Raw genomic sequence first — 26,874 nt, 5'->3', positions numbered from 1 at the left:
GAGCTGAACAAGCTGCGTCCAACCCTGCTGGGAGATAGAGAAATACTGAGAGGCAGATGGAGCTAGCCGTCCTAGAGGCGCCATGGTTTTCAGTGTTCTCTATCTCCCCTTGCTAGTAGGTGGACACAACCCATTCGTAATGGATTCATCTGCTGCTGATGACAAGGAAGGGAGAGTTAAAAAAAAAAAAAAAAAAAAAAAAAACCCAGTTATGCAGGTGCCAACCCAATATTCAGAGCTGGCACCTGCATAGTTAAGCAGCTTAATTTAGGACAGCTTTTGAGCTGCCCTAAATTAGGCCACTTAGATATGTGGGTGCTGGAACTGAACGCTGCCGGTACCCGAAACCTGGGTTTCTCCCCAGTGCCGTCCCTGACCTGCCTACATTTTGGTTGGGAGGTCTGAGGGGATATTCAGCAGCACTCTCTGGTTAAGAGCCGCTGAATATCACCACTTGACCACTTAAATCGCTTTGAATATCGGCCCCATAGAGTCCCATTTTATATAGAATGTAGAGATCAGAACTGAGATGTTGGGATGTTCTAAATTCTGGTGGTATTTTGAAAAAGGCTTTGAAGATGTATTTGCTGGAATGTGCAGTGGAAGCAACCAATTTACAAAAAAAAAAAAAAAATGGCATGAACACCAGGAAGTTCAATGTGGAGGAGGCATTAGCAGTTACACATGGAAGTGGCAATTTTGCAACTTCCACATGTAGCTGTTCTGTTTTACAAACCTACACATGTAAGTGCTGCCAATTAAGTAGTGTGGACATAATTTTAACTTGGTTTTATTATGGAGATAGAAATTATACGACATGGGATTAAGGAGAATCCCTTAATCTATCATGTAATGCACTGACTGAACTGAGCACTTTTTAAGAACTTAACATGCCTTTGAGCTGCTATAAAAGCAGACATGGAACTTTTTCCCCATACATGCATTCTTAAATTGCTATTTAAAAACATTGATATATTTCTAAAATAATGGTCATTCTTTAAACACAGACTGCTGAAAGAAATTTCCTCCAATAATTCAATAGCTGAAGGACAAAAAAAAAAAAAGGCGTATATCATCAGGATAAAAACATACTTTAGAACTATAAAGCTTAATAATATTAATTAACGCGTGAAAATAAATGTTAAAAAGAGTGAGAAATAAGTAGAGATCTCTGAGGGATGCATAATCCAATATCTGAGGTGAAGAAAACTGACCATTTTAAATCACCTTTTGAAACTGATCTTCCAGGAATGAGGTAAACTACTTGGCTACATTCCTTTCCAGGGCACCGATGTTCAGAACTCAGGTGCTAAAGCGAACAGAGCCCACCCCACACTGCAGGAACAGTGAAAGAAGCAAAGTTACTTACCTGTACCAGGTATTCTCCGAGGACAGCAGGCCAATTATTCTCACATGTGGGCTACATCATCCATGGAGCCCGGAGAGGAAACGCTTTCTAGCGTACTATTCCTTTAAGAGCTTGAGGCATCACTCCCATGGGTGCCTTCCTGCTCGACTCGTCAGTGCAGGACCAGCAGTACAATAACATAGCTAAAAACTAAATTCAACCCCTAGGGGAGGTGGCAGAGTATGTGAGAATAATTGGCTGCTAAGTAACTTCACTTTCACCAAGGACAAGCAGGCCATATAGTTCTCACACGTGGGAATCCCTAGTTACCAGGCTCACCAAAATCAACAGCATTAGGACTTTTGGGATTCAAAACAGCGAGGCCAAGTAAATCGATTAACCTGAAACTATATACACATTGGCTGTGAGGGTGCAGCCTGGAACAGAATAAAATGGGCCTAAGAGAATGGAGTTGGATTAAATTCTGTAGGACTTTCTGACCAAACCGGCTGTTGCATTGGGTATTCTGCTCAAGGCAGTGAGATGTGAAATGTGTGTACTGAAGACCATGTTGCAACCTTGCAAATCTCTTCAATGGTGGCTGATCTCAAGTGGGCTACCGATGCAGCCGTAGCTCTGACAATATAACCCAGGCACATGGCCCTCCAGAGTCAGCCCAGCCTGGGCATAAATGAAAAAGATGAATTGTGCCAGTCAATTGGAAAGAGTGAATTTACCAATGTCTATCCCCATCCTATTGGGATCAAAAGAAAGAAAAAGCTGCGTTGACTGTCTATAGGGCCTAGTCTGCTCCAGGTAGAAGGCCAAGGCTCACTTGCAGCCAAGGTGTGCACTGCGCTTTTGCAAAGAGAGGCATGAAGTCTGGGAAAGAATGTTGGCAGAGCAATTGACTGGTTCAGATAGAATTACGACACCATTTTAGGAAGAAACTTTGGGTGAATGCGGAGAACTACTCTGTTGTGATGAAATTTTATGTACAGTTGATTCGCTACTAGGGCCTGAAGCTCAATGACCCTGCAAGCTGAAATAACTGCCACCAAAAACAAGACCTTCCAGGTCAAATACTTCAGAGAACAGGAATCTAGTGGCTCAAAAGGAGCTTTCATCAGCCATAAAAATGACATTGAGGTCCCATGACACAGGCGGAGGTTTGATAGGGAGCTTTGTCGAAAGTAAACCTCACATGAATCGAACAACTAGAAGCTGTACAGAGATGGGCTTACCTTCTACACGATGACGGTAAGCACTAACTGCACTGAGGTGAACCCTTACGGAGTTGGTCTTGAGATCAGACTCGGAGAGGTGCAGAAGGTATTCAAGCAAGTTCTGTATAGGGCAAGAAAGAGGATCTAGGGTCTTGTCCTCACACCAGATGGCAAATCTCCTCCATTTGAAATTATAACACCTCTTAGTATAATCTTTCCTGGAAGCCAGCAAGTCTCTGGAGACTCTGGGAGATTTAAGGAGGCAAATTCTATCCTCTCAACGTCAAGCCCATGAAGGCTAGAGATTGGAGTTTGGGATGCAGAAGAGACCCCTTGTTCTGTGTGATGAGAGAAAACAGTCCAATCTCCATGGTTCTCCAGAGGATAACTCCATAAGAAACGAAAACCATATCTGCCTGGGCCAATATGGAGTGATCAGGATCATGGTTCCCCCGTCTTGCTTGAGTTTCAGCAAAATCTTCCCTACTTGAGGAATGGGAGGAAGGCACCCGACACCAAGCTGCAGTGTGACCTGAGCCTGGTGCAATACTGAGGGACTTGTGATTGCATTGACTGGCAAAGAAATCCATCAAGGGGGTGCCATACTCTCAGAAAAACTTGGCGGCAATACTCATGCTTAGAGACCACTTGTGAGGTTTCATTATCCTGCTCAGTCTGTTGGCCAGGCGGTTGAGCTTTCCCTCCAGGTATGTGGCTCTGAGAATCATTCTGTGTTGGATGGCCCAGTTCTACATACCGACAGCCGCCTGACACAGAGAGTAGGAACCTGTACCCCCCCACACTTGAAATAATACATTGCAACCTGATTGTCCGTTCAAATGAGAACAATTTGGTTGGACAGTCAATCTCTGAAAGCCTTTAGAGCATTCTAAATTGTTTAGAGCTCCAGAAGGTTGATCTGAAAATCCATCTCCTGGGCTGACCAAGGACCTTGATTGTGAAGTCTGTCTAAATGAGCTCTCCACCCCAGGTTGGATGCATCCATTGTAAGCACCTTCTGGTGCGGAGGAATTTGGAATGGTAATCCCAGGGTCAAACTGAACCGAACTGTCCACCAGAGGACAGACCAACCAGCTTATAATTGAAAAAGAAAAACGCCTATATTGCGACCCAAATCGGGAGATAGACGTTTATCTCACAAAAACGAATAAAGCGGTATAATCGAAAACCGAATTTGGACGTTTTCAACTGCACTCAGTCGCGGATGCGGACAAAGTTGATGGGGGTGTGTCAAAGGCGTGGTGAAGGCGGAACTGGGGCGTGGTTATCGGCCGATCAGAGATAGGCGCCTTTCGCCGATAATGGGAAAAAAATATGCGTTTTTAGCGAGAATTTAGGGCACTTTTCCTGGACCCTGTTTTTCCACGAATAGGGCCCCAAAAAGTGCCCTAAATGACCAGATGACCACTGGAGGGAGTCGGGGATGACCTCTCCGGACTCCCCCAGTGGTCACAAACCCCCTCCCACCACAAAAATATGCCGTTTCACAACTTTTTATGTTCACCCTCAAATGTCATACCCACCTCCCTGGCAGCAGTATACAGGTCACTGGAGCAGTTATTAGGGGGTGTAGTGGACGTCAGGCAGGTAGACCCAGGCCCATCCCCCCCACCTGTTATACTTGTGCTGGTAAATGGAAGCCCTCCACACCGCCCCCCAAACCCACTGTACCCACATGTAGGTGCCCCCCTTCACCCCTTAGGGCTATAGTAATGGTGTAGACTTGTGGGCGGTGGGTTTTGAGGGGGATTTGGGGGGCTCAACACCCAAGGGAAGGGTGCTATGCACCTGGGAGCTCTTTTACCTTTTTTTTTTTGTTTTTGTAAAAGTGCCCCCTAGGGTGCCCGGTTGGTGTCCTGGCATGTGCACTACGAATCCTGGCCCCTCCCACGAACAAATGCCTTGGATTTATTCGTTTTTGAGCTGGGCGCTTTCATTTTTCATTATCACTGAAAAACAAAAACGCCCAGCTCACAAATTGTCGAATAAAACATGGACGTCTATTTTTTTCGAAAATACGGTTCGGTTCGTCCCTTCACGGACCCGTTCTCGGAGATAAACCCCCATGGAGATAGACATTTTTGTTCAATTATGCCCCTCCAAGTCAACTCTGGGGTGATCCAGATAACATCTGCTAGATTCCCCATGGCCTGAGACCACTGGGAAGCTAGGGTCCACTGGGCTGATCTCATATGGAGACGAGTCATAGAACTGACATGCACAATGGAGGCCATATTGGCCTAAGAGCCTCAACATCTGCTGGGCAGTGCCCCGCTTGGCTGATGTAAACCTGAGCAGCAACGGCAGCAAGAATGTCTGTCTTTGCCGAAGGGATGAAAGCTTGCGTTTAAACTGCATCTAGCAGGGCTCCTATGAACTCTAGCTGCTGAACAGGTGGTAGATGGGAATTGGGGTAGTTAATGATGAACCCTAGTAGCTCTAAAACCCAAATAGTTCTCTGCATGGACTCCTGAGCACCCTCTTTTGACGTACTCTTGACCAACAAATCATCCTGATAGGGAATCACACACACTCTCAGTCTGCGTAACAATGCTGCAACTACTGTTAGACACTTGGGAAACACCCTGGGAGCTGGTGCGAGGCCAAATAGCAGAACGTAGGACTGGAAATAGCGTGACCCCACAAACAATTTGAGATACTTCCTGTGACCGGGAACTATCAGGATATGAGTATAGGCATCCTTTAAGTCCAGAGAGCATAGCCAATCTTGTTCTTGAATTATGGAAAGAAGGGAGCCCAGGGAAAACATCCTGAACGTTTTCTCTGACCAGGTATTTGTTCAGGGCCCTTAGGTCTAGGATGGGATGCATCCCTCCCATCTTCTTTGGTACAAGGAAGTTCCTAGAACAGAATCCTTTCCTTCTTTCCCTGGTGAAACGCATTCAATCACATGGGCCTTGAAAAGGGCAGAGAGTTCCTCTACAAATATCTCCTTGTGCAGAGAGCTGAGATAAGACACTCTCAGTGGGCAATTTGGTGGTTTCCTTTGCCAATGAAGTGTGTAACCAAGACGGACTATTTGAAGAACCCACCAGCTGGAGGTTACAAGGAGCAACCTTTTCTGGAAACAAACTCAGTCTCCCCCCTATCGGAAGGTTGTCCAGGACGGACACTTTGATGGCGGCTATGCTCTCATGGAGCCAGTCAAAAGCTCGTCCCTTGCTTCAACTGGGGAGCTGGTTGGGCCGTTTGCGCATACTGTTGATGAGAACGAGTGCACTGGGGCTGAGCAGGGTAAGAAAAAGGAGTGTACCTACGCTTTTGAGAGTAGTAAGTACTTTGCTTCAACTTGCTAGAAAATCTCCTTGAAGAGAGGGTACAGGTGTCCGCCTGGAGAGAGTGTCGATGGTATTAGTGTGTTTCTTGATAAAGTCAGCGACCTCTTCTAACTTCTCCCCAAAAGGCTGCCTTCACAGCAAGCAGCATATTCCCACTTCTGTTGGATCACTGGGCCCAAATCAGAGACACACAGCAGAGACACACAGCCATGAGAGTCTATGCATCGCTATACTCTGGGCAGAGATCCTGGATGCTATGTCAAAAGTATCAAAAGAGCCCCTGACCAGAAATTTACAACAGGCCTTCTGCTTTTCGGCTAACTGGCGAAATAGTACAGCCTGCTTCGGAGGTAGAGTGTCTGCCAAGTCATACAGCCTGCACACCAAGGATCACAAGTAGAAGCTCATGTACAGCTGGTATGATTATATATGGGACATTTGCATTGAAGCCTGGTACATGTTACGCCCAAACAAATCCAGTATTTGGGCCTCTCTGCCTGGGGGAGCCAAGGAAAAATCCTTGGAACTCCAGAGCACAGATTCAACCACCAAGGAATCATGAGGCAACTGTAGCCTACCAAATTCAGGTGCACTTTCAATCTGATACATAGTTTTCTTGGAGAAAACTGGGACAGAATTCTTCAACTGAACATCCCGTAGGATCCTGTGAAGAGGAACAGTAATAGCCCCTCTAGGTGGAGAGTCATAGTCAAGTACCTCAAACTCAGCCCTGGGCTCATCCTCTGTTTCCAACTTAATAGGGAAGGCAGCTATATCTCTTTAACAAAAACAGGGAAGGAGAAACTCTCAGGTTGAGACTTACATTTCTCCTCAGGAGGAGAGGGGTCTGATGGAATTCCACAGGATCATCATCAGACTCCCATGAACGGTCCAAATCATAGTCCTGGTAAGGCGCTACACGATGCAGGTTCACCTCTAGACTCTGGCGAAGCTTCCTCCACAGAGGTTGAGGGCTTTCCTACATGGACAGGTGTCAATGCTGATGACCCATGTGGCACCGGCACTAGTGACCTTACCACAGGCTGGGGCAAGTGCCCCCAGTGCCGATGGACTCTGCGTCTGAAGAAGCCCTGCTAAGTGCTCTTGGAGCATGTCCTGGATCCATTCATCAAGGGCCGACATAGTAATGGCTGGGGCACCGGTTCGGAAACAACCTGCAGAGTTGTCGGTGCCATATGGTCAACAGAGGGGGAGTGCTCCTCCTGGTGTCAACGCTGGTTGGGTACCAAAATCTTTGATGCTCCAGAGCTCCCGGCACTGTGCATCGAGAGGGACTGATGCTTGTGCTTCTTGGTCTTCACCCGATACTGAAGATCAATGTCCACATGCCTGCTCAGTGTTAGGTCCGATGCTGACTGGTCCCAGGAATCCTGCACAGTGGTCGGCACTGAGGCAAGTGGAGACCCGCTCGATGCATGTACACTCCCAGTGTCAGATACAGGTCTGGTAGCCATAGGGGCTGATTCTTCCAATACAGGTGCAGATGTCGAGGCAGATATCAACGTTTCGGACCTGGCACCAAAATTCTCTTTTTGAGCCTCTCTGTACTTCTGGGTTCTTTTCTGCATATGCAAACAAAGAACACAGTTTAGATGGTTATGGTCTGGCCCCAAACACTGGATACACCAGGAATGGGTGTCAGCCCCAGAGATGGTCCGATTGGAACTTTAGAGGCCATGGAACGGAAAATGGCCAAAGCAAAATCAAACGGCTCAATGGTGAGGGAAAAAAAGGGTACAGCTCATCTAAAAAAAAAAAAACTCGATGTAACCCGGCTGGTACTCCAGCCTATGATGGCCTCTGGAGCCGAAATAAATAAAGAAAAACTTAAAAGTGAGGAAAAAACCACTAGAGAATAAGGGAGAAGATACCTGTTCAAAAAAGCAAAATAACGAAGAAAAAGGAGAAAAACCCTGTGAGAGAAGGCACCTCAGAAGACACTACAACAAGTATGTTGAAGAGAGACCCATAGGAACGCGACCTCTCTTCTCGGCGGATAAGAAAGAGTGCTGATTCTGTGTTTGCAAGTCAGGCAGGAAGGCACCCATGCTCGTGCAATGGGAGTGCTGCCTCAAGCTCTTAAAGGAACAGTTCTCTAGGCAGCATCTATATACCGGGCTCCATGGATAACATCAACCACATGTGAGAATTGTATGGCCTACTTGTCCTCGAAGAAACGTAGCTCCTCAATGCTCAATGCTAATGACATGCAAATCATATGCATGCTGTGAGACTGAAAGTAAAGGGGGAAGAATGTGCCTAGCACATACGTGTAAAGTTTCAAAATACTTGGAAGTTCTTGTTCACATGCCCAGGCAAAACCGAAAGTGAAGTACACATCGGCGCTGTTCTCTTGCGCCTTTAAGTATAAGCTTCTCAATTCTTTGTTCCACTCGAAAGGCTTACATTTAAGCACCAAAAACAGGTGCCAATGTGTGCTTTCACGTTCAGATTTCCTCAGACTTGCATATATTTTTTACTCAGTACTGGTGCTTAGAGGCTTGCACAGGCTTCATTTTGCTTCCAAAATAAATCAAAACCAGAAGATTTTAAACAGAAAATCATAAGAAATCTATTCTTCAAACCCCACCGCCAGCTCTGAGCTGGCAGTAGGTTTCCAGCATTGAGTAGGATTTGTTTGTGCACTGTTGTCAACATCTGTTTGAATACATTTAAATACAATTTGTGGCCATCTCTGGCAGGCTCACAGTGTTTCCTACGCTAAAGCCCTTTGAACATTCTGCGCAGATTAACACTGGCGTCAGTCCAGCTCTAATAGCTCTAACACTGGCATTAGGTTCTGAGCATTGGGACCCTGATTTGGAATGTTCAGCCTTATTCAAAGCACAGGCAGTAAGAGACCGCTTAGTTTCCAGGTCTTCTTGGAGCATAATGTTAAAAATTCAGAGCCCATAAAGTACATGGATCTGCCCTACCTTCACGCTGGTACTTACCCGGCTGTCTCCAAGGTTAGCAATGTAAAGTGTGTTGTCTACCACCAGAACACAGGTGGCAGTGGAGCCATCTTTCCACGCAGGTTTCCTGCAAGCACCAAAAACAGTTAAAAAGGCAGCTAGGTTGAAAGAAGATGAGTAGTTAAAAGAACAACCTCTTAAGTAGCCTTTAACTTTCTTACTGAAAAAGTATAAATCTAATGACCACTTGATTTATGCAGTCTAGCCACTTATACATGCCTGATCTGCTGCCACAGATTCTTTTCTTTTTGACAAGCAGTTTCCACCTGTTTTTTGGGCTTTTAGCTAGGAGTTCTAACCTAATGGTTAATGCAGCAGATTGTATTCAAATTTCACTGCCACGCCTTGTGATCTTCGGCAAGCCACTTACTTAACTCTCCAGTGCCTCAGCTACAAACTCAGACTATAAGCCTACAAGGGACAGGAAAATACAGTACATGAACATAACTCATCCTGACTACTAAAAAAGGTGTCAGCTAAATCCAAATCTCTTATTTCAGACTGTTGTAACAGTCCTAGGCTGAAGGCCATAAACCAGAATATCTACCAGATTCTTGCAATCATGTATCCTAAATTCAGTCAGTAGATGTTTCCATTGCATAACTACGACTCCCTCCCCCAAGTGTGGTGGTGAATCTTGCCTTTGCAACATCTCTGGCCCTAGCCCCAATCCACCTCAGAAGCAGGAGACCTGATGAGGAAACCCAACCTAAATCTCTCAACATGGTGTACACAGCATTACCACTGAGCCACTGGGCTGCCCCCACCTGTCATATATTCTACTTGATCTCTTGTCTCTTTCCTCCGTTAACAAAAGTTCCTTTATATCGGTTTCAAACACACTTGAATTTTCTCTGTTTTCATTCCTATTACCCCTGCTGGAAGTATGGTGTCCAAGTATTCAGTGACCTCTCAGATAAATCCCCCACGACTGTAACTGCAGCAACTGATGATGTCCTTATAGCTAAAAACAAGGAAAGCTAAGAATACACAATACCTTGCAAACCCAACCATTAAATACAACAGCAGAAAGCACTGGCCCTTTCACATGGCCACGATTCTCAGTATTATATTTTTGCTTTTTCTCTCTATCCCTCTCTTTCCTGCTCTCAGAGGCATTCCTGCTGGAATTTACCTCACAAGTTCCCCAGAGGCATGTTGGTATGTGGCTGAGAACTGTGCAGCAAACATTCTTGTTGTGGAGAATCACCATCAGCTCACCAAAATCCTACAGGTAAGTCTGTGCCCACTTCACCCTCTCCTCGCCCCATCTCTAGTCTAGATCATTCTTATTCATCTGCTGCTAATGGAACTAGGTTCAGGAAAATACAATATTCTATAACCCCCAGGTCTGTCACCCTCATCAGCTAACTCTTTCTTCTGAGGAAAGGCTCAAGTGTCTAGGGCTCTTCAGCTTGGAGAAAAGACGGCTGAAGAGAGATATGATAGAGGTCTATAAAATAATGAGTGAAGTGGAATGGGTAGACATGAATCGATTGTTTCCAAAAATACTAGGACCAGGGGGCATGCAATGAAACTACAAAGTAGTAAGTTTAAAACAAATTGGAGAAAAGGTTTCTTTACTCAATGTGTAATTAAACTCTGGAATTCGTTGCCAGAGAATGTGGTAAAAGCAGTTAGCTTAGCAGGGTTTAAAAAAGGTTTGGATAGCTTCCTAAAAGAACATAAGCCATTATTAAAATGACTTGGGGAAAATCCACTGCTTATTTCTAGGATAACTAATAATTAGTTGAGACCGTCACTCTGTCCCATATATTGAAATATCAAACAAAAATCACAGAGTGTATAAATGCAAATACAATAGTCTTAAGTAATTCTAGACTAAAGCTTACTTTATTTTTGTCTATTAGATTGTAAGCTCTTTGAGCAGGGACTGTCTTTCTTCTATGTTTGTACAGCGCTGCGTATGCTTTGTAGCGCTATAGAAATGCTAAATAGTAGTAAATAGTAGTAGTAGTTGGCCCCTCTTGTACTAGTAAAAATTTCCAGACAGAGGTTTGCTCCATGGTACAATAAGGATTTCTATGAGCTTAAGAAGCTTGGTTGGACAGAACAGCTTATTTTGAAGCTGTAGCTATAACTGACAGACTACTTTTCTCAGAGAATTAGGCACCTGAAAATAAACCCAGGTAACTATTTTCTGTGGTGAGGCAGCTTTCATCTTGTATTGAAGGCATTGGACTAAGTCCATCATTGGATTTGTGTGATGACTGCTGTCTTTCCATTCCACTGTTCCAAAAAGCATTTGTGACTCTTGGAGAAGATGGCAGTGCATCATCCTCAGCACAGGTCTTAGCAGCTGGAGGTGCCCAGATATATCTGCAGATGATTCTTGGTGTTCTTTTTCTCTATTGAATTCCTCCCAAGTACAGGGCTATGGAAAGCTTAAGACAACAATCTATTTTATAGATTTGTGCCACTCACAGATGATCCCTGCTATAAGGAGAGGAATAACTGCTGAAATTACTTCTATAATTAATGCTTCTTTAAAAATGAAAAAATGGTTTCTTGATTCATGAAAACATGGAAATCCAAATAATGTTCTCAAAAGTTACAGACCAAAAACTTGTTTACCTACAAAGTATACACTTGTTCTGACAGATTATATGATCATTATGATTTCAATAACATCATGGCAACAGAACAGAAGGGCAATACGATGGGAGTATTTGGTACCAAACAGCAGTTAATGCTGAATAAAGCAATTATGGTCAGTAGTAAGAAAAGCATAGATCTCATCACCCCCACCATCTGTCATATACTTAACCTCTCTCTCTCTCCACTGCATCTGTCCCGGACACCTTCAAACATGCTGTGGTCACTCCACTCCTCAAAAAACCATCACTTGACCCTACCTGTCCCTCCAACTACCGCCCCATTTCCCTCCTATCCTTCCTCTCCAAGATACTTGAACGCGCGCCGTTCACAGCCGCTGTATTGATTTTCTCTCCTCTCATGCCATCCTCGATCCGCTCCAATCCGGCTTTCGCCCCCTACACTCAACAGAAACGGCACTATCTAAAGTCTGCAATGACCTATTCCTCGCCAAATCCAAAGGTCACTACTCCATCCTCATCCTCCTTGACCTCTCCGCCGCTTTTGACACTGTCAATCACAACCTACTTCTTGACACACTGTCCTCCCTTGGGTTCCGGGGCTCTGTCCTCTCCTGGTTCTCATCTTATCTCTCCCATCGTACCTTCAGAGTACACTCTCATGGTTCGTCCTCCTCCCCTATCCCGCTCTCTGTTGGAGTTCCTCAGGGATCTGTCCTTGGGCCCCTTCTTTTTTCAATCTACACCTCTTCCTTAGGCTTCCTGATTTCTTCTAATGGTTTCCACTATCATCTTTATGCCGACGACACCCAGCTTTATCTCTCCACACCAGAAATCACTGCGGATACCCAGGCCAAAGTCTCGGCCTGCTTATCCGACATTGCTGCCTGGATGTCCAACCGCCACCTGAAACTGAATATGTCTAAGACTGAACTTATTGTCTTCCCACCCAAACCCACTTCCCCTCTCCCTTCACTCTCTATCTCAGTTGAGAACACCCTCATCGTCCCCGTCTCATCTGCCCGCAACCTCGGTGTTATCTTCGACTCCTCCCTCTCCTTTTCTGCGCACATCCAGCAGATAGCCAAGACCTGTCGCTTCTTCCTCTATAACATCAGCAAAATTCGCCCCTTCCTCTCCGAGCACACCACCCGAACTCTCATCCACTCTCTCATTACCTCTCGCCTTGACTACTGCAACCTACTCCTGACCGGCCTCCCACGTAGCCATCTACTCCCCCTTCAGTCCATCCAGAACTCTGCCGCACGTCTTATCTTCCGCCTTAACCGATATACTCATATCACCCTTCTCCTCAAGTCACTTCACTGGCTCCCAATCAGATACCGCATACAGGTCAAGCTTCTCTTACTCACCTACAAATGCACTCGATCTGCGGCCCCTCCGTACCTCTCTACCCTCATCTCCCCTTACGTCCCTACCCGTAACCTCCGCTCTCAAGACAAATCCCTCCTTTCAGTACCCTTCTCCACCACCTCCAACTCCAGGCTCCGTCCCTTCTCTCTCGCCTCACCCCATGCCTGGAACAAACTCCCTGAGCCCATACGCCGTGCCCCCTCCCTACCCATCTTCAAATCAATGCTCAAAGCCCACCTCTTCAATGTCGCCTTCGGCACCTAATCACTACACCTCTTCTCAGAAAACTTATCTACCCCAACTTGACATTTCGTCCTTTAGATTGTAAGCTCTTCCGAGCAGGGACCGTCCTTATTGTCAATTTGTACAGCGCTGCGTAACCCTAGTAGCGCTCTAGAAATGTTAAGTAGTAGTAGTAGTGATAAGAAAACCTGTGACAGCATCCCACTCTGCTGGATGATAAAGTTCCTTGAGATATACAAATGAAGGACATTAGCAGTTGTCCTGCTAAACCAGTGTAGGGGGTTATGCTCCCCAACCAGCAGATAGAGGTACCACCTGTATAAGGTGTGTAACTTGCCAATATATTTATTTATTTTTCTTTCAGTATTTATTCTCTGCTCTGTCTTCCAAATTATAGGCAAATTACAGAGCACATACATAATTCATAAAAAGACCATAAAAGAAAAACAATTACAAGATAAAATAACACACAATTTATAAGCAGTATCAACGAACAGCTCATGTTTTCTGTAAATACATCTTCAGACAATAAAAACTAGACCTGTACATATAATTAAATTATTCACCAATACATCATCAAATAAACAGGTATAACCAGTTTGACAAAATCTGCTGGCCAGAGTGGGGCAAGGCTTACTCCTTTCTTTTTTCCCCTTTTACTTGAGGTGAGAAAGAATGGTTGTGTTGTGCTATGCGTCCTCTCAAATCACACACAGACCCTAATAGAAATGCAGAATAAGATTAGAACCCTGCTGAGAGGGAGAACCAAAACTGATATCCCACAGAGGGGAGGAGATTCCAGAGCCCTGAGAGAGAAAATCCTACAGGGAGGAAAGCTGGAGAAAAGGGGGAGTGGCAAAGAGCAGGCACCATTCTTCAGGCTTGCAAGTCAGTATATAATGGCCCTGTAAGAAAGGAGAAGGAAAGAAGCTGACAGTCCTGGGAGGAAATTGAGGTGAGGAAATAGAGGTCAGGTGACCAGAGAATGCAAGAGGAGATCAGAACAGAAAGGTTGCAGGCATTGAACCCCTGTTAGTGTGTATTCGACAGGACAAAGGAAAAAGGTACCTGAGGTTTGCTTTTTTTCTGTGAATAATGTAGAAGTTGGCAGCCAATGAGTGGCAGTGAAAGCAAACTGCCAAGAAACTGAGTGCTTCTGATAAAGTCTTGGAAGCCTGTATAAAGAACCAGACGACAGAAGATATTGTTTAGATGTTAAGTTTGTGTTTGTTACCTCATCTTCCGAAGCTTAGTGCTATCTCAGTGAACAGGGAGATGTGGAGCTCCTGGTGAAGGAAAGGGTGCGTTACAAACCTCAAAGAAATAGCTGAATTGCTGTGGCCTGTTTGAAAAGTTATCCAATGCTTGATAATGCGAGAAAAGTGTTGCCCTAAAATTGAAGGCTGCGTATTATTTGCGTTTCTTTTGAGCTTGATAAATTTACTGCTGTGGAAAAGGAATGTGGAAGTTTGTTTAGTACTCAAAGTAATTCTCTGAAAGCAAAATACAAAAGGTGGACTGGAGTGAAACCTCAAGTGGACTGAATGCTGAAAAGAATTTAACTGGTTACCCAAGAGGAACAAGAGTCCCAGTCCCATGCTCATCATTACCCTCATGACAAACTCTATTATCTTTATCGGTACTTTATCTCAAGGACTAGAGCTTTAGGCTAACTGCAAGGTCTGAACCAGCATTAGAGTAAGGGCTCGACAAAGAGCATAAATCTTAGTGCCCCATTTTATGGCCCAGTTCTAAGGAGTAGAGCCCCAAAGGGCTACTGGACCATATAACGCATTCTAGCATCAGGGCCAGGCAGGAAAGAGGACTACTACCAATCTTTTTGTCTTCAAAAGGCAAGGAGCTACTAGGGGAAAGGAGAAAGAAAAATGGGAAGGGGGAATGAGTGGAGCACCCCAAGCCAACTCACCAATTCTGCCAAGTCACTGAGACCCCACTGAAGTTCTGCGCTGCCTGCTCACCTCCAGCTCTCTTATCTCGGGTTGTCCTAAACTAGTTGTCGCTCCCATACGTGGGAGTTGACTTTTTTTTTTTAAACTTGTGCACTCCCTTTACTGAACCCAACGAAATCCTGAGGCTTCTTCTCTTGGGACCTCCCCCAAAGGAAGAGGAACTCCAAAAATGGGAGCCTCAAATGCCTGCTGGGTCTCCCAATACAGAGTCAGCCACCACAATGGTTGCTCTTCCTGTGTGCACTCTTCAATAAGTGCACATATCAAGTGGATCAAAGCCAGCTATGTGAACAACCTGTTGTGCTGCATCCCAAGTGGCGCCAGAGACTCACATGGCCATCTTCCCCAGACAGCAGCAGTAAACGCCTCATTGCTGTGACTAAAACAGCTCAGCCTGCCTCTTCTGTGGCATTCAATACAATGCTGGCCTCACTGCTCTGCACCCACTATTCTCCACATATCTGGCCTCCCTTGTCACTGGAGAGCCGGTGACTTTTCCCTTATTGCCATACACTTGTGGCGCATGGCAAACCATCCTTGCCCCAGCATTTCCATCCAATGACACACCATCATAAATCAATTAATTCATTTCATTTTAAACTTTATTAGTTTCTTTCCTTTCTTTTACTTGTCATATACAGTTTTGTTTTCTCTCTTTAACATGCTCACCAAGAGGCAAAGGAAGCGTGGCGGTGGGAGGTAGAGACTGGGGAAAGAGAGGGAAGAGAAGATGATAACCCCCATTTCCCCGTTAAGACAGTCGCACAGAATCAAGAACCCTAAGAGGGAAAGCAGCCCAGAGAAATGAGTGTTTATGAACAACTTGAAAATCTAAAAGGTGGACAAAGCCATGGGAACGGATGGAATCCATCCCAGGATATTGAGGGAGCGAGAGGTTCTGGTGGAACCTCTTAAAGATTTGTTTAATAAATCCATGAAGACGGGGGAGGTTCCATGGGACTGAAGAAGAGCAGATGTGGTCCCTCTTCACAAAAGTGGTGTCAGAGAAGAAGCTGGAAACTATAGACCGGTAAGCCTCACTTCGGTTATTGGAAAAGTAATGGAAGCAATGCTGAAGGAAAGGATAGTGTATTTCCTGGAATCCAATAAGTTGCAAGATCCAAGACAGCATGGTTTTACCAAAGGTAAATCGTGCCAAACGAATCTCATTGAATTTTGACTGGGTGACCGGAGAACTGAATCAAAGACGTGCTATAGACGTAATCTACTCAGATTTCAGCAAACCCTTTGACACAGTTCCTCATAGGAGGCTCTTAAATAAACTTGACAGGCTGAAGATAGGTCCTAAAGTGGTGAACTGGATTAGGAACTGTTTGACGGACAGATGCCAGAGGGTGGTGGTTAATGGAATTCACTCAAAAGGAGGGAAAAGTGAGTAGTGGAGTGCCTCAAGGATTAGTGCTGGGGCCAATTCTGTTCAATATATTTGCGAGTGACATTGCCGAATAGTTAGAAGGTAAAGTTTGTCTTTTTACAGATGACACCAAGATTTGAAACAGAGTGGACACCCCGGAGGGAGTGGAAAACATGAAAAAGGATCTGCAGAAGCTAGAAGAATAGTCCGTTTGGCAATTAAAATTCAATGCAAAGAAGTGGAAAGTGATGCACTTATGGAGTAGAAATAGCAGACGTTTGTGTTAGGTGGTGAGAGTCCAATATGCACAGGCAGGGAGAGGGATCATGGGTTGATAGTTTCTGAGAATCTGAAGGAAACAAAACAGCACACTGTTGGCCGTAGCCAGAAGGATAGAGAGAAGTGTAACCAGCAGAAGAAGGGAGGTGTTGATGCCCCTGTACAAGTCGTTGGTGAGGACCCACCTGGAGTACTGTGTTCAGTTTTGGAGGCCATATCTTGCTAAGGATGTAAAAAGACAAAGTGGTGCAAAGAAAAGCTACAAAAATGGTATGGGATTTGCATTACAAGACATACGAGAGACTTATTGACCTGAACATGTATACCCTGGAGGAAAGGAGAAACAGGGGTGATATGATACAGACGTTCAAATATTTGAAAGGTATTAATCCTCAAACAACCCTTTTCTGGAGATGGGAAGGCAGTAGAACTAGAGGACGTGAATCGAGGTTGAAGGGGGGCAGATTCAGGAAAAATGTCAGGAAGTATTTTTTCACAGAGAAGGTGGTGGATATTTAAAATGCCCTTCCGTGGGAGGTGGTGGAGATGAAAACGGTACTGGAATTCAAAAATGTGTGGAATAAACACAAAGGAATCCTGTTCAGAAGGAATGGATCACAGAAGCTTAGTGGAGACTGGGTGGCAGCACCGATAATTGGGAAGCAAAGCTATTGCTGGGCAGACTTCTACTGTCTTTTCTTCATGTTCAATTGTAAAGCGCTGCGTATGACTGGTAGCGCTAAAGAAATGATTTATAGTAGTAGTAGTATGGTCTGTGCCCTGAAAATGGCAAGGACAAATCAAGGTCGGGTATAGACAAAGTAGCACATACAATGAGTTTATCTGGATGGACCATACAGGTCTTTATCTGCCATCATCTATTATGTTAATATGTAGAATCACCCTGTTCACAGATGACATACTGGGATGACATTCTCTTTACTGTAGGCAGGCCTCATATTTCCTTGCCCTTGTTTTGTGGGAGCTGAAGGAGTATGGAAGTTATCAGGCTTCACGGTTCACACGGCTAAGTCTGAAATATTTGGCTGGACCCGTAACTGGAGGGGAGGTTGCAGAGTAGCTTTCCTTTTTGATGGGTTCAGCAGGAGTATTTGTTGTCTGGGGGTTCAGCTCACACTGGATTTTTCCCATCTTTACCGTCTTAAATTATGCACCCCCGGTAGGCAGAACTAGTAGAAATTTGGAGATATGGGGTGGCTTATATTTATCCTGGTTAGGGAGAATAGCTAGTGCGAAGATGGTGACACTCCAGAGATTCCTGCATCTTTTCCATGTTCTCTCAACAGAGGTGCCAGATTGCATCTTTAGGATTCTAAGTAGAAAATAGAAAAATCTGGCACTTTATTTGGAAGGGGAGGCCACCTCAGGCAGCTAGGAGAGCATTGCACTTCCCAAAGAGGGCAGGCTAGCAGTCCACGACTTTAAGAAATGCTATATGGTAGCTAGCTTGGGGGGGGGGGGGGGGGGGGCATGATTGGTTTTGTCATAAAGATAAACAGTGGGTGGCATTTGAGCGGGGTCTGGATGGGGAAGGACAGGACTTAGGTAGGCTGCTGTGGGGGACGAGGTTCCCAAAGAGGGAGGAGAGACTCTTGGGCCCTTCTATTTGGCAGTCTTTGAGAATCTAGTTTCGGTATAAGAAAGTGTTAGTGGGGGAAAGGTAATATCGGCACTGACACCTATTAGGGCTAGTGAGGATTTTCTTCCAATTCGCAGGATGGGGGTATTCAAAGCTTTGGAGAAGAAGGGATTTTTGCACTTAAGTCAGCTGTATATTCAGGGAGAAATGGTCTCCTTGAATTCATTTTAAGACCTCTATAAGTTGAGTGGAACTGATTGGCTTGGATATTTGCAACTAAGGCATTATTTGAAAGGGGGTGGGAAGGACAAGGGACTTGTGAGGGATGAAGAGTTTCTTTGAAGCACTGTGTCTGGGAAAGCTGGGGGAAAAAACAGCATTATTTCTAAGTTATATTCCATGCTCCTGCCTTCACCTAAGGCATAGTCACGATATATATTGGCCTGAGAAAAGGATATAGAGCCCAATGGAGGAAGGAGATTGGAACCAGGTTTGTGCTAAAATTGTGAAAACATCTATTGCGGCCAATCTGGAGAATGGGTATAAACTATTATATCAATGGTTTCTAAGAACAGTTAGGTTGCATGAGATCTATCAGTCCCACTCTCCTGACTGCAGAGAAAATATGGCCAGCAAGGCACCTTTTTGCATATGTGGTAGGACTGTGAAAAAATGCAGGAGTTTTGGGAACAATATATTACCATGATGGAAGAGATACTGGGCCGCCAGTTGGGCAGGAGCCAACAGTTCTTTTTGTTACAAATAAGGGGTGGAGATAATGAATTCCAGGACTGGAGACTAATACTTAGTTGCACAATGTGAGATAGCAGCTTGCTGGAAGGGAAACCAGGGGTCTAACTACCTGAGTTTCTGCAGTCAGGTGGGGAGCTATTACCAAATGCAAAAGACTGATGACTAATATGGACAACTGCAGAAGATGGAACTTCAATGGGCTTGGAACTGGCTGCATAAAGCACAATTAACTTGGCTGCTTTTGCATCTGATGAGATTCTATGCATATGCTAATCTTTTTTCTTCTTTTTCTCTTCTTCTGTGTGCATTCTGGGTTAGTTCAATGAAGCCAGTTTGGGTGGGGAGGGAAGTTAGGGCATGAATTTGCTTTAATTGTTACCACTACGACTGGGGTATAGGTAGTTTTAGCATTAGAGTTTGCCTGTTGATCTAAGTGATCAGTTAGGACGTTTGCTTACTTTTTGCATTAAAAACCTAATAAAGACTAATTAGAAAAGAAAAAAAACAAAGATGGAGAGTAGCCCTCCCAGCCCCAACAGGGTAAAGGCCACGACTCAACCATGAGGCTTCAGAACGTAGACTGCACCCATGGGAGTGAGATCTTACGTCAACAAATCCTGCTGCACCAGTCCACCTGCACCCTATGCTGGAGGCACAGAAGTACTGGCAAGGTCCAGGACGGCCCCATAGTTTATACTGGTAATGAAGACATTGAATTGTCAGTGTTCTCTGCCTCCATCTGTCAGATGGGGTACATAACCCACTCATCTGGGCTGGTCTCAGTGGCATTCCTATCTTGCTGCTTGTGCCCCCCCTCCCCCCCCCCGAAGTGCCCCCCACCCCCAATGCACTTAGTAAGGGGGTGAACGGCTGGAGGCAGGGGACCAGCAGAGCCGACAGCCACGCACCTGCTCCACACACCCCCTTGCTGCCTGCACCATCCCGCCCTTGATACGCTACTAACTGGTCTAGCAGGACAAGGAAACACTGGATTGAGCGGGTAAATCAAATTCACAATGATCCACAGATGTGATGGTTCACAGCACACACCAAAAACCCTGGAAAACAGATAAATGTTGATTCTATAAGGAAAAGCTGGAAGCAGTTACTCACTTCATAGCTGGCTGTGAAGTTCTGATGGAAAACAATTTCTATACAGAAAGATATAAGGGGGAAAAGTCTCATCCATTGTGAACTTTTGAAACAACTTTCAAGTTTCACATCACTACATCAGAAAAGCATTGGTATCACAACCCTGAGAGAATTTTGGAGGATGAGATAGATTTGCATGAGGTGGAGGCAGTGCATGCAAATCTCTCTCATCTATATTTTCCAATGGAAGTAAAGTTGGAACGCAGGACGTTGATATGAGAAGATTTCATTGAGATACCGAGGGAGGAGCGTGAAACTAGGTTGGAAGGACTATATTCAACAACCTATAAGTATTTTGGAAAATCTGACCAATAAGTCATCAGATGGTCAAAAGAACTATATTAAACAACTTATATGTACTTTGGGAAAATCTGACCAGAAAGTTATCAGTTTGGAATAACTATTCCGGATCAGAGGATATAGAACTTGTTTGAAAGGAATATTACAGAGAAAAGGAGGACTTCCTATACAGCATAGAGAAAAGGTTGCATATGAGATAAGTTGTAATCATATCCTGAAAACATAAGGGATTATTGAATTTTTTTGTATTCTGCAATTCCCTTGGATCTTATGTATGAAATGAGTAATTGAATGAGAAGAGAGGATGCAGTAGTAGAATAATGGTTGAATGGAAGGATGCAAGAAAACCATAAAATTTAAAAAATATTAGATTTTTATAATATTTTGGTGAGGATTATAATAAAGTGTATGAAAATTGTAAAAGAGTGGTCACTAGATTGTTATTTAATTCAGAAATTGTGACTGAAATGAAATAAGGGGTGCTCATACAAAGGGAGTAGTATAAATATTCATTTAGGAAATCCTGAAAACCTGACTGGCTAGGGTGCCTCCAGGACCAGGTTTGGGAACCACACCCTAGAGCAAAGGAGGGATAGGGGTGATATGATACAGATGTTTAAATACTTGAAAGGTATTAATATGCAAACAAACCTTTTTGAGAAAAGAGTAAGCAGTAGAACTAGAGGACATGAATTGAGCTCACAGAGAGTAATGTTAGAAAGTGCCTTTTCACAGTGAGGGTGATGGATGTCTGGAATGCCCTCCTGCAGGAGGGAGATAAAAACAGTAAATGAAACGAGAATGAAATCAAAACAACTTAGCTGTGCTTAAGCAGCACATCCAGTAGTTGCAAAGCAAAACTAGGGCAGGGCAGACGTCTACGGTCTGTGTCCGGATTATGGATGAATAGATAAATCTGGTTGGGTTAGAGCAGGCTTCAACAGCAACTCGAAAAATTGAAAAGGAAGCCTGTGCCAGGCAGACTTCTAAGGTCTGCGTCCTGAAAATAGCAAGGACAGAGCAAGACTAAAGTATGCATATGTTGAGCAGACTTGGATGGACCATGCAGGTCTTTATCTACTGTCAAAAATACAGAAGAAACCTGTCTTCGCAAACAACAACAGTAATCAAAAACAGCGAAGATGATGCGGAAAAAATAATAATAATACAACAAAAGAGAAAAAAAGACAAAAAAAAGGGAAAAAATAATAATAATAATAAAAATAAAAGAATAGTATATACAGATGTAAAAGGAAAAACTTGAAAAAATAAAATAAGTAAAATATAAAAATCAAAAAAAAGGGGGACGACACAAGCAGAATAAAAATTGAATAGATTTATTGAGGTGATATGACTCGACACAGCTGTGTTTCGGCCCAACTGGCCTGCGTCAGGAGTCTGTTACACCATATATGTGCTCTCTGGCAATAATAGTCCTTGTAGAGTATTCAAATAAACACGCCTTTATTCAGTAACACTCTACCTTTAAAAAGGCTGTGTGCACAGTTTAACAAAGTTCGTTGTGGAGGACTCTGATGTTGGTAATATATATATATCTCTCATCAAAAGAAGTTCTAAAGATACTTGCGTTCGCTGGCAAGTATCTTTAGAACTTCTTTTGATGAGATATATATATATATTACCAACATCAGAGTCCTCCACAACGAACTTTGTTAAACTGTGCACACAGCCTTTTTAAAGGTAGAGTGTTACTGAATAAAGGCGTGTTTATTTGAATACTCTACAAGGACTATTATTGCCAGAGAGCACATATATGGTGTAACAGACTCCTGACGCAGGCCAGTTGGGCCGAAACACAGCTGTGTCGATTCGGTCTTTATCTACTGTCATGTACTAATTTTACAATTTGTTTTAATAGTATTACTATGTAACTTCATGGAGAAAAACACAAAAATAGCACTGATTATTTGATGTAGTATATGGTAAGACAGAAGATCCTCAAGTATCATGAAATGTAGTCAGAGACCAAGGAAATGTAGTCGAAAGATACAAAAATATTTACCCAGGTGCCACAGGTTTGATTAAATGGAATTTCCGAACACATCTTCACAGACTGCCCATACATATTTGATCAGAGCTTCCAAAATTGTGGGTCATACCCACAAAACCTATAACTGGGGTAATGACCTGGGCAGGTGCTCCATAGGACATCATTAGTCCATGCTGCCTTGAGGTCACACACTTTCTGTGGTCAGGCAAAATTAGGGTCAAGGCCACAGTAGGAACAGTGACTGCTGTATTAGATCTTATGAACTTCATAAGGAAGCTCTCTCTCTGGCGTGATACTAGTGCTATAGCAAGTGTTAGCAGTAAATTTCAGAGACTGATACTGAACTCCACAAACCTTGGCATATGAGTGAGGTTTATCACTGTCATGATAACACAAAACTAACCCATTTGGAAGAGACATTGCCCCTCAAGAAAAATGGCTCCCCGATTCTTAACAGCAGGCTTTGATAAAGATGGTTTTAAAATAAACCAGCGTTAGAGCCAAATCTTAGTGAGAGCTACAAACCAATGTCAATCCCTCTTATTTAGGGGACACTGGCAGAAATAGCTGAACAGAAGTCAGCCTGCAATGTACATTACAAACCTGAAGGCCTCATTCTCCCAGGTGAAGGATTATGTACCCACAACGAGGCCACACGCTCAAGAATCTACGTTTGCCGAGGGCAAAGGAATCTGCATGAAGCTGAACCCTCAGGCCAAGCAAGAACTCCCACTATTAACAACCCAGGGAGTATCATGGGATTGGACCACTGCCAGTCATACTGCAGCTCCTGAGCTTGTTTTCCTGTGCCAAAGGCCACACGTCCTTTTACAAGGCAACCCCATGTCTACTCTTTTTCTAAATGGCTATTTAGTTGAGAAGGATACCTATGGAGTCATGTACAATGCAGAGACTCGCTGTCCAAGGACTTGACCATACAGGAGACCACACCTAGGGAGCAGAAACTATCCTAGGGCTTGGGACTTCAGCTTCCAACATCAATGGCAATGTGCCTTAGGAGATAAGCTTCCTTTATCAAATCCTGCTACATCACCTGTACCATCTGCTAGAGGCCGATAAATACTGGCAATATCAGGGCTGCACAATTTCTTATACAGGTGATGTCATCACTGAAATGTCAGTTTTTGCTGCCTCAAGGATAAGGAAATTTTTTTTTTTTATGTTATCTAAATGTTAAATGTAACCTAGTTAGGCCTCACAAAACATAGTAAAATAGTAGATGAGGCAGAGCAAGACCTGTACGGTCCATTCAGTCTGCCCAACAAGATAAACTCATATGTGCTACTTTATGTGTATACCTGACCTTGATTTGTATCTGCCATTTTCAGGGCACAGACTGTAGCAGTCTGCCCAGCACTAGCCCTGCCTCCCACCACTACCGGTGCTGCCACCCAATCTCCACTAAGCTTCAGAGGATCCATTCCTTCTGAACAAGATTCCTTTATGTTTATCCCATGCATTTTTGAATTCCATTACCGTTTTCATCTCCACCACCTTCCACGGGAGGGCATTCCAAGTATCCACCACTCTCTCCGTGAAAAAATACTTCCTGACATTTTTCTTGAGTCTGCCCCCCTTCAATCTCATTTCATGTCCTCTAGTTCTACCGCCTTCCCATCAACGGAAAAGGTTCGTTTGCGGATTAATACCTTTCAAATATTTGAACGTCTGTATCATATCACCCGCTTCTCCTTTCCTCCAGCTTATACATGTTCAGGTCAGCAAGTCTCTCCTCATACGTCTTGTAACGCAAATCCCATACCATTTTTGTAGCTTTTCTTTGCACTGCTTCAATTCTTTTTACATCCTTAGCAAGATATGGCCTCCAAAACTGAATACAATACTCTGGGTGGGGCCCCACCAACGACTTGTACAGGGGCATCAACACCTCCTTTCTTCTGCTGGTCACACCTTTCTCTATATAACCTAGCGATCTTCTGGCTATGGCCACCGCCTTGTCACACTGTTTCGTCGCCTTCAGATCCTCAGATACTATCCTCAGATCACCTTCACACTTCTTCACCCCCCCCCCCTCAGCCCCATCCAACTTTAACCACTACGTCCAGGAATCTCCAGGCTATTGACCCTCCCACCCTATCCTCTAGTATTTCTAATCTCCTCCCCTCCATCATGTCCTCCGAGTCTGTCGACAAAGCTGTCTCCGCTTACAATGCCACTCTCTCCTCTGCTCTGGACACCCTCGCACCATCCATCTCCGGTCCCACAAAGCGTACTAATCCCCAGCCTTGGCTGACCCCTTTCATCCGTTACCTTCGCTCCTGCGCCCGATCTGCTGAACGCCTCTGGAGGAAATCTCGCACCCATTCTGACTTCCTTCACTACAAATTCATGCTATCCTCCTTCCACTCCTCCCTATTCCTTGCCAAACAGGACTATTACACCCAATTGACCAATTCTCTTAGCTCCAACCCCCGTCGTCTCTTCGCCACCCTTAACTCCCTCCTCAAAGTGCCCTCCGCTCCCACCCACCCCTCGCTCTCTCCTCAATCACTGGCCGATTACTTCCGCGACAAGGTGCAAAAAATCAACCTTGAGTTCACTACCAAGCCATCTCCTCCTCTTCACCCTTCAACCCTCTCCCTCAACCAACCAACCCAAGCCTCTTTCTCCTCCTTTCCTGACATCACCGAGGAGGAAACTGCTTGCCTTCTTTCCTCCTCGAAATGCACCACCTGCTCTTCTGATCCCATCCCCACCAACTTACTTAACATCATCTCTCATACTGTCACCCCCTCCATCTGTCATATCCTCAACCTCTCTCTCTCCACTGCAACTGTCCCTGACACCTTCAAGCACGCCGTAGTCACACCTCTCCTCAAAAAATCATCACTTGATCCTACCTGTTCCTCCAACTACCGCCCCATCTCCCTCCTACCCTTCCTCTCCAAAATACTTGAGCGTGCCGTTCACAGCCGCTGCCTTGATTTTCTCTCCTCTCATGCCATCCTCGATCCACTTCAATCCGGTTTTCGCCCTCTACACTCGACAGAAACAGCACTCTCTAAAGTCTGTAATGACCTGTTCCTTGCCAAATCCAGAGGCCACTACTCCATCCTCATCCTTCTCGATCTATCCGCCGCTCTTGACACTGTCAATCATGATTTACTTCTTGCCACACTGTCCTCATTTGGGTTCCAGGGCTCTGTCCTCTCCTGGTTCTCCTCCTCTCTCTCCCACCGTACCTTCAGAGTTCACTCTCATGGATCTTCCTCCACCCCCATCCCGCTATCTGTCGGTGTCCCCCAGGGATCTGTCCTTGGACCCCTTCTCTTCTCAATCTACACCTCCTCCCTGGGCTCCCTGATCTCATCTCATGGTTTCCAGTATCATCTCTATGCTGATGACACCCAGCTGTATCTCTCCACACCAGACATCACCGCGGAGACCCAGGCAAAGGTATCAGCCTGCTTATCCGACATTGCTGCCTGGATGTCCAACTGCTACCTGAAACTGAACATGTCCAAGACCGAACTCATCGTCTTTCCACCAAAACCCACTTCTCCTCTTCCTCCACTTTCTATCTCAGTTGATAACACCCTCATCCTCCCCGTCTCATCTGCCCGCAACCTTGGAGTCATCTTTGACTCCTCCCTCTCCTTCTCTGCGCATATCCAGCAGATAGCCAAGACCTGTCGCTTCTTCCTCTTTATCATCAGCAAAATTCGCCCTTTCCTATCTGAACACACCACCCGAACTCTCGTCCACGCCCTCATTACCTCTCGCCTTGGCTACTGCAACTTACTCCTCACAGGCCTCCCACTTAGCCATCTATCCCCCCTTCAATCTGTTCAGAACTCTGCTGCACGTCTTATATTCCGCCAGAACCGATATACTCATATCACCCCTCTCCTCAGGTCACTTCACTGGCTTCCAATCAGATACCGCATTCAATTCAAGCTTCTCCTACTTACCTACAAATGCACTCAGTCTGCTGCCCCTCACTACCTCTCTACCCTCATCTCCCCTTACGTTCCCGCCCGTAACCTCCGTACACAGGACAAATCCCTCCTCTCAGTACCCTTCTCCACCACCGCCAACTCCAGGCTCCGCTCATTCTGCCTCGCCTCACCCTATGCTTGGAACAACCTTCCTGAGCCCTTACGCCAAGCCCCCTCCCTGCCCATCTTCAAGTCTTTGCTTAAAGCCCACCTCTTCAATGCTGCGTTCGGCACCTAACTCTTACTGTTCAGGAAATCCAGACTGCCCCTATCGGACTGACTGTTCACTTGTCTTTTAGATTGTAAGCTCTTTGAGCAGGGACTGTCCCTCTATGTTAAATTGTACAGCGCTGCGTAACCCTAGTAGCGCT

The 26,874-nt window shown here is 44.8% G+C and overlaps 1 protein-coding gene across 11 annotated transcripts in view; it reads right to left on the bottom strand.

Annotated features, from left to right (window-relative positions):
- ILKAP (ILK associated serine/threonine phosphatase) overlaps nt 1-26,874 on the bottom strand; it is a 109,107-nt gene that overhangs the window by 29,048 nt on the left and 53,185 nt on the right. For all 11 annotated transcript variants that reach the window (XM_030215831.1, XM_030215821.1, XM_030215820.1 and 8 more), the window contains exon 6: nt 8,870-8,957. In XM_030215831.1, coding sequence (XP_030071691.1) covers nt 8,870-8,957 — 88 coding nt within the window. The remainder of the gene's footprint in view (nt 1-8,869; nt 8,958-26,874) is intronic.

This window comes from Microcaecilia unicolor, chromosome 10 (genome assembly GCF_901765095.1).
Source record: "Microcaecilia unicolor chromosome 10, aMicUni1.1, whole genome shotgun sequence".
Taxonomy (NCBI): Eukaryota; Metazoa; Chordata; class Amphibia; order Gymnophiona; family Siphonopidae; genus Microcaecilia; species Microcaecilia unicolor.
Note: the sequence above shows the minus strand (reverse complement) of the source record. Positions and strands in the feature narration are given on the sequence as shown.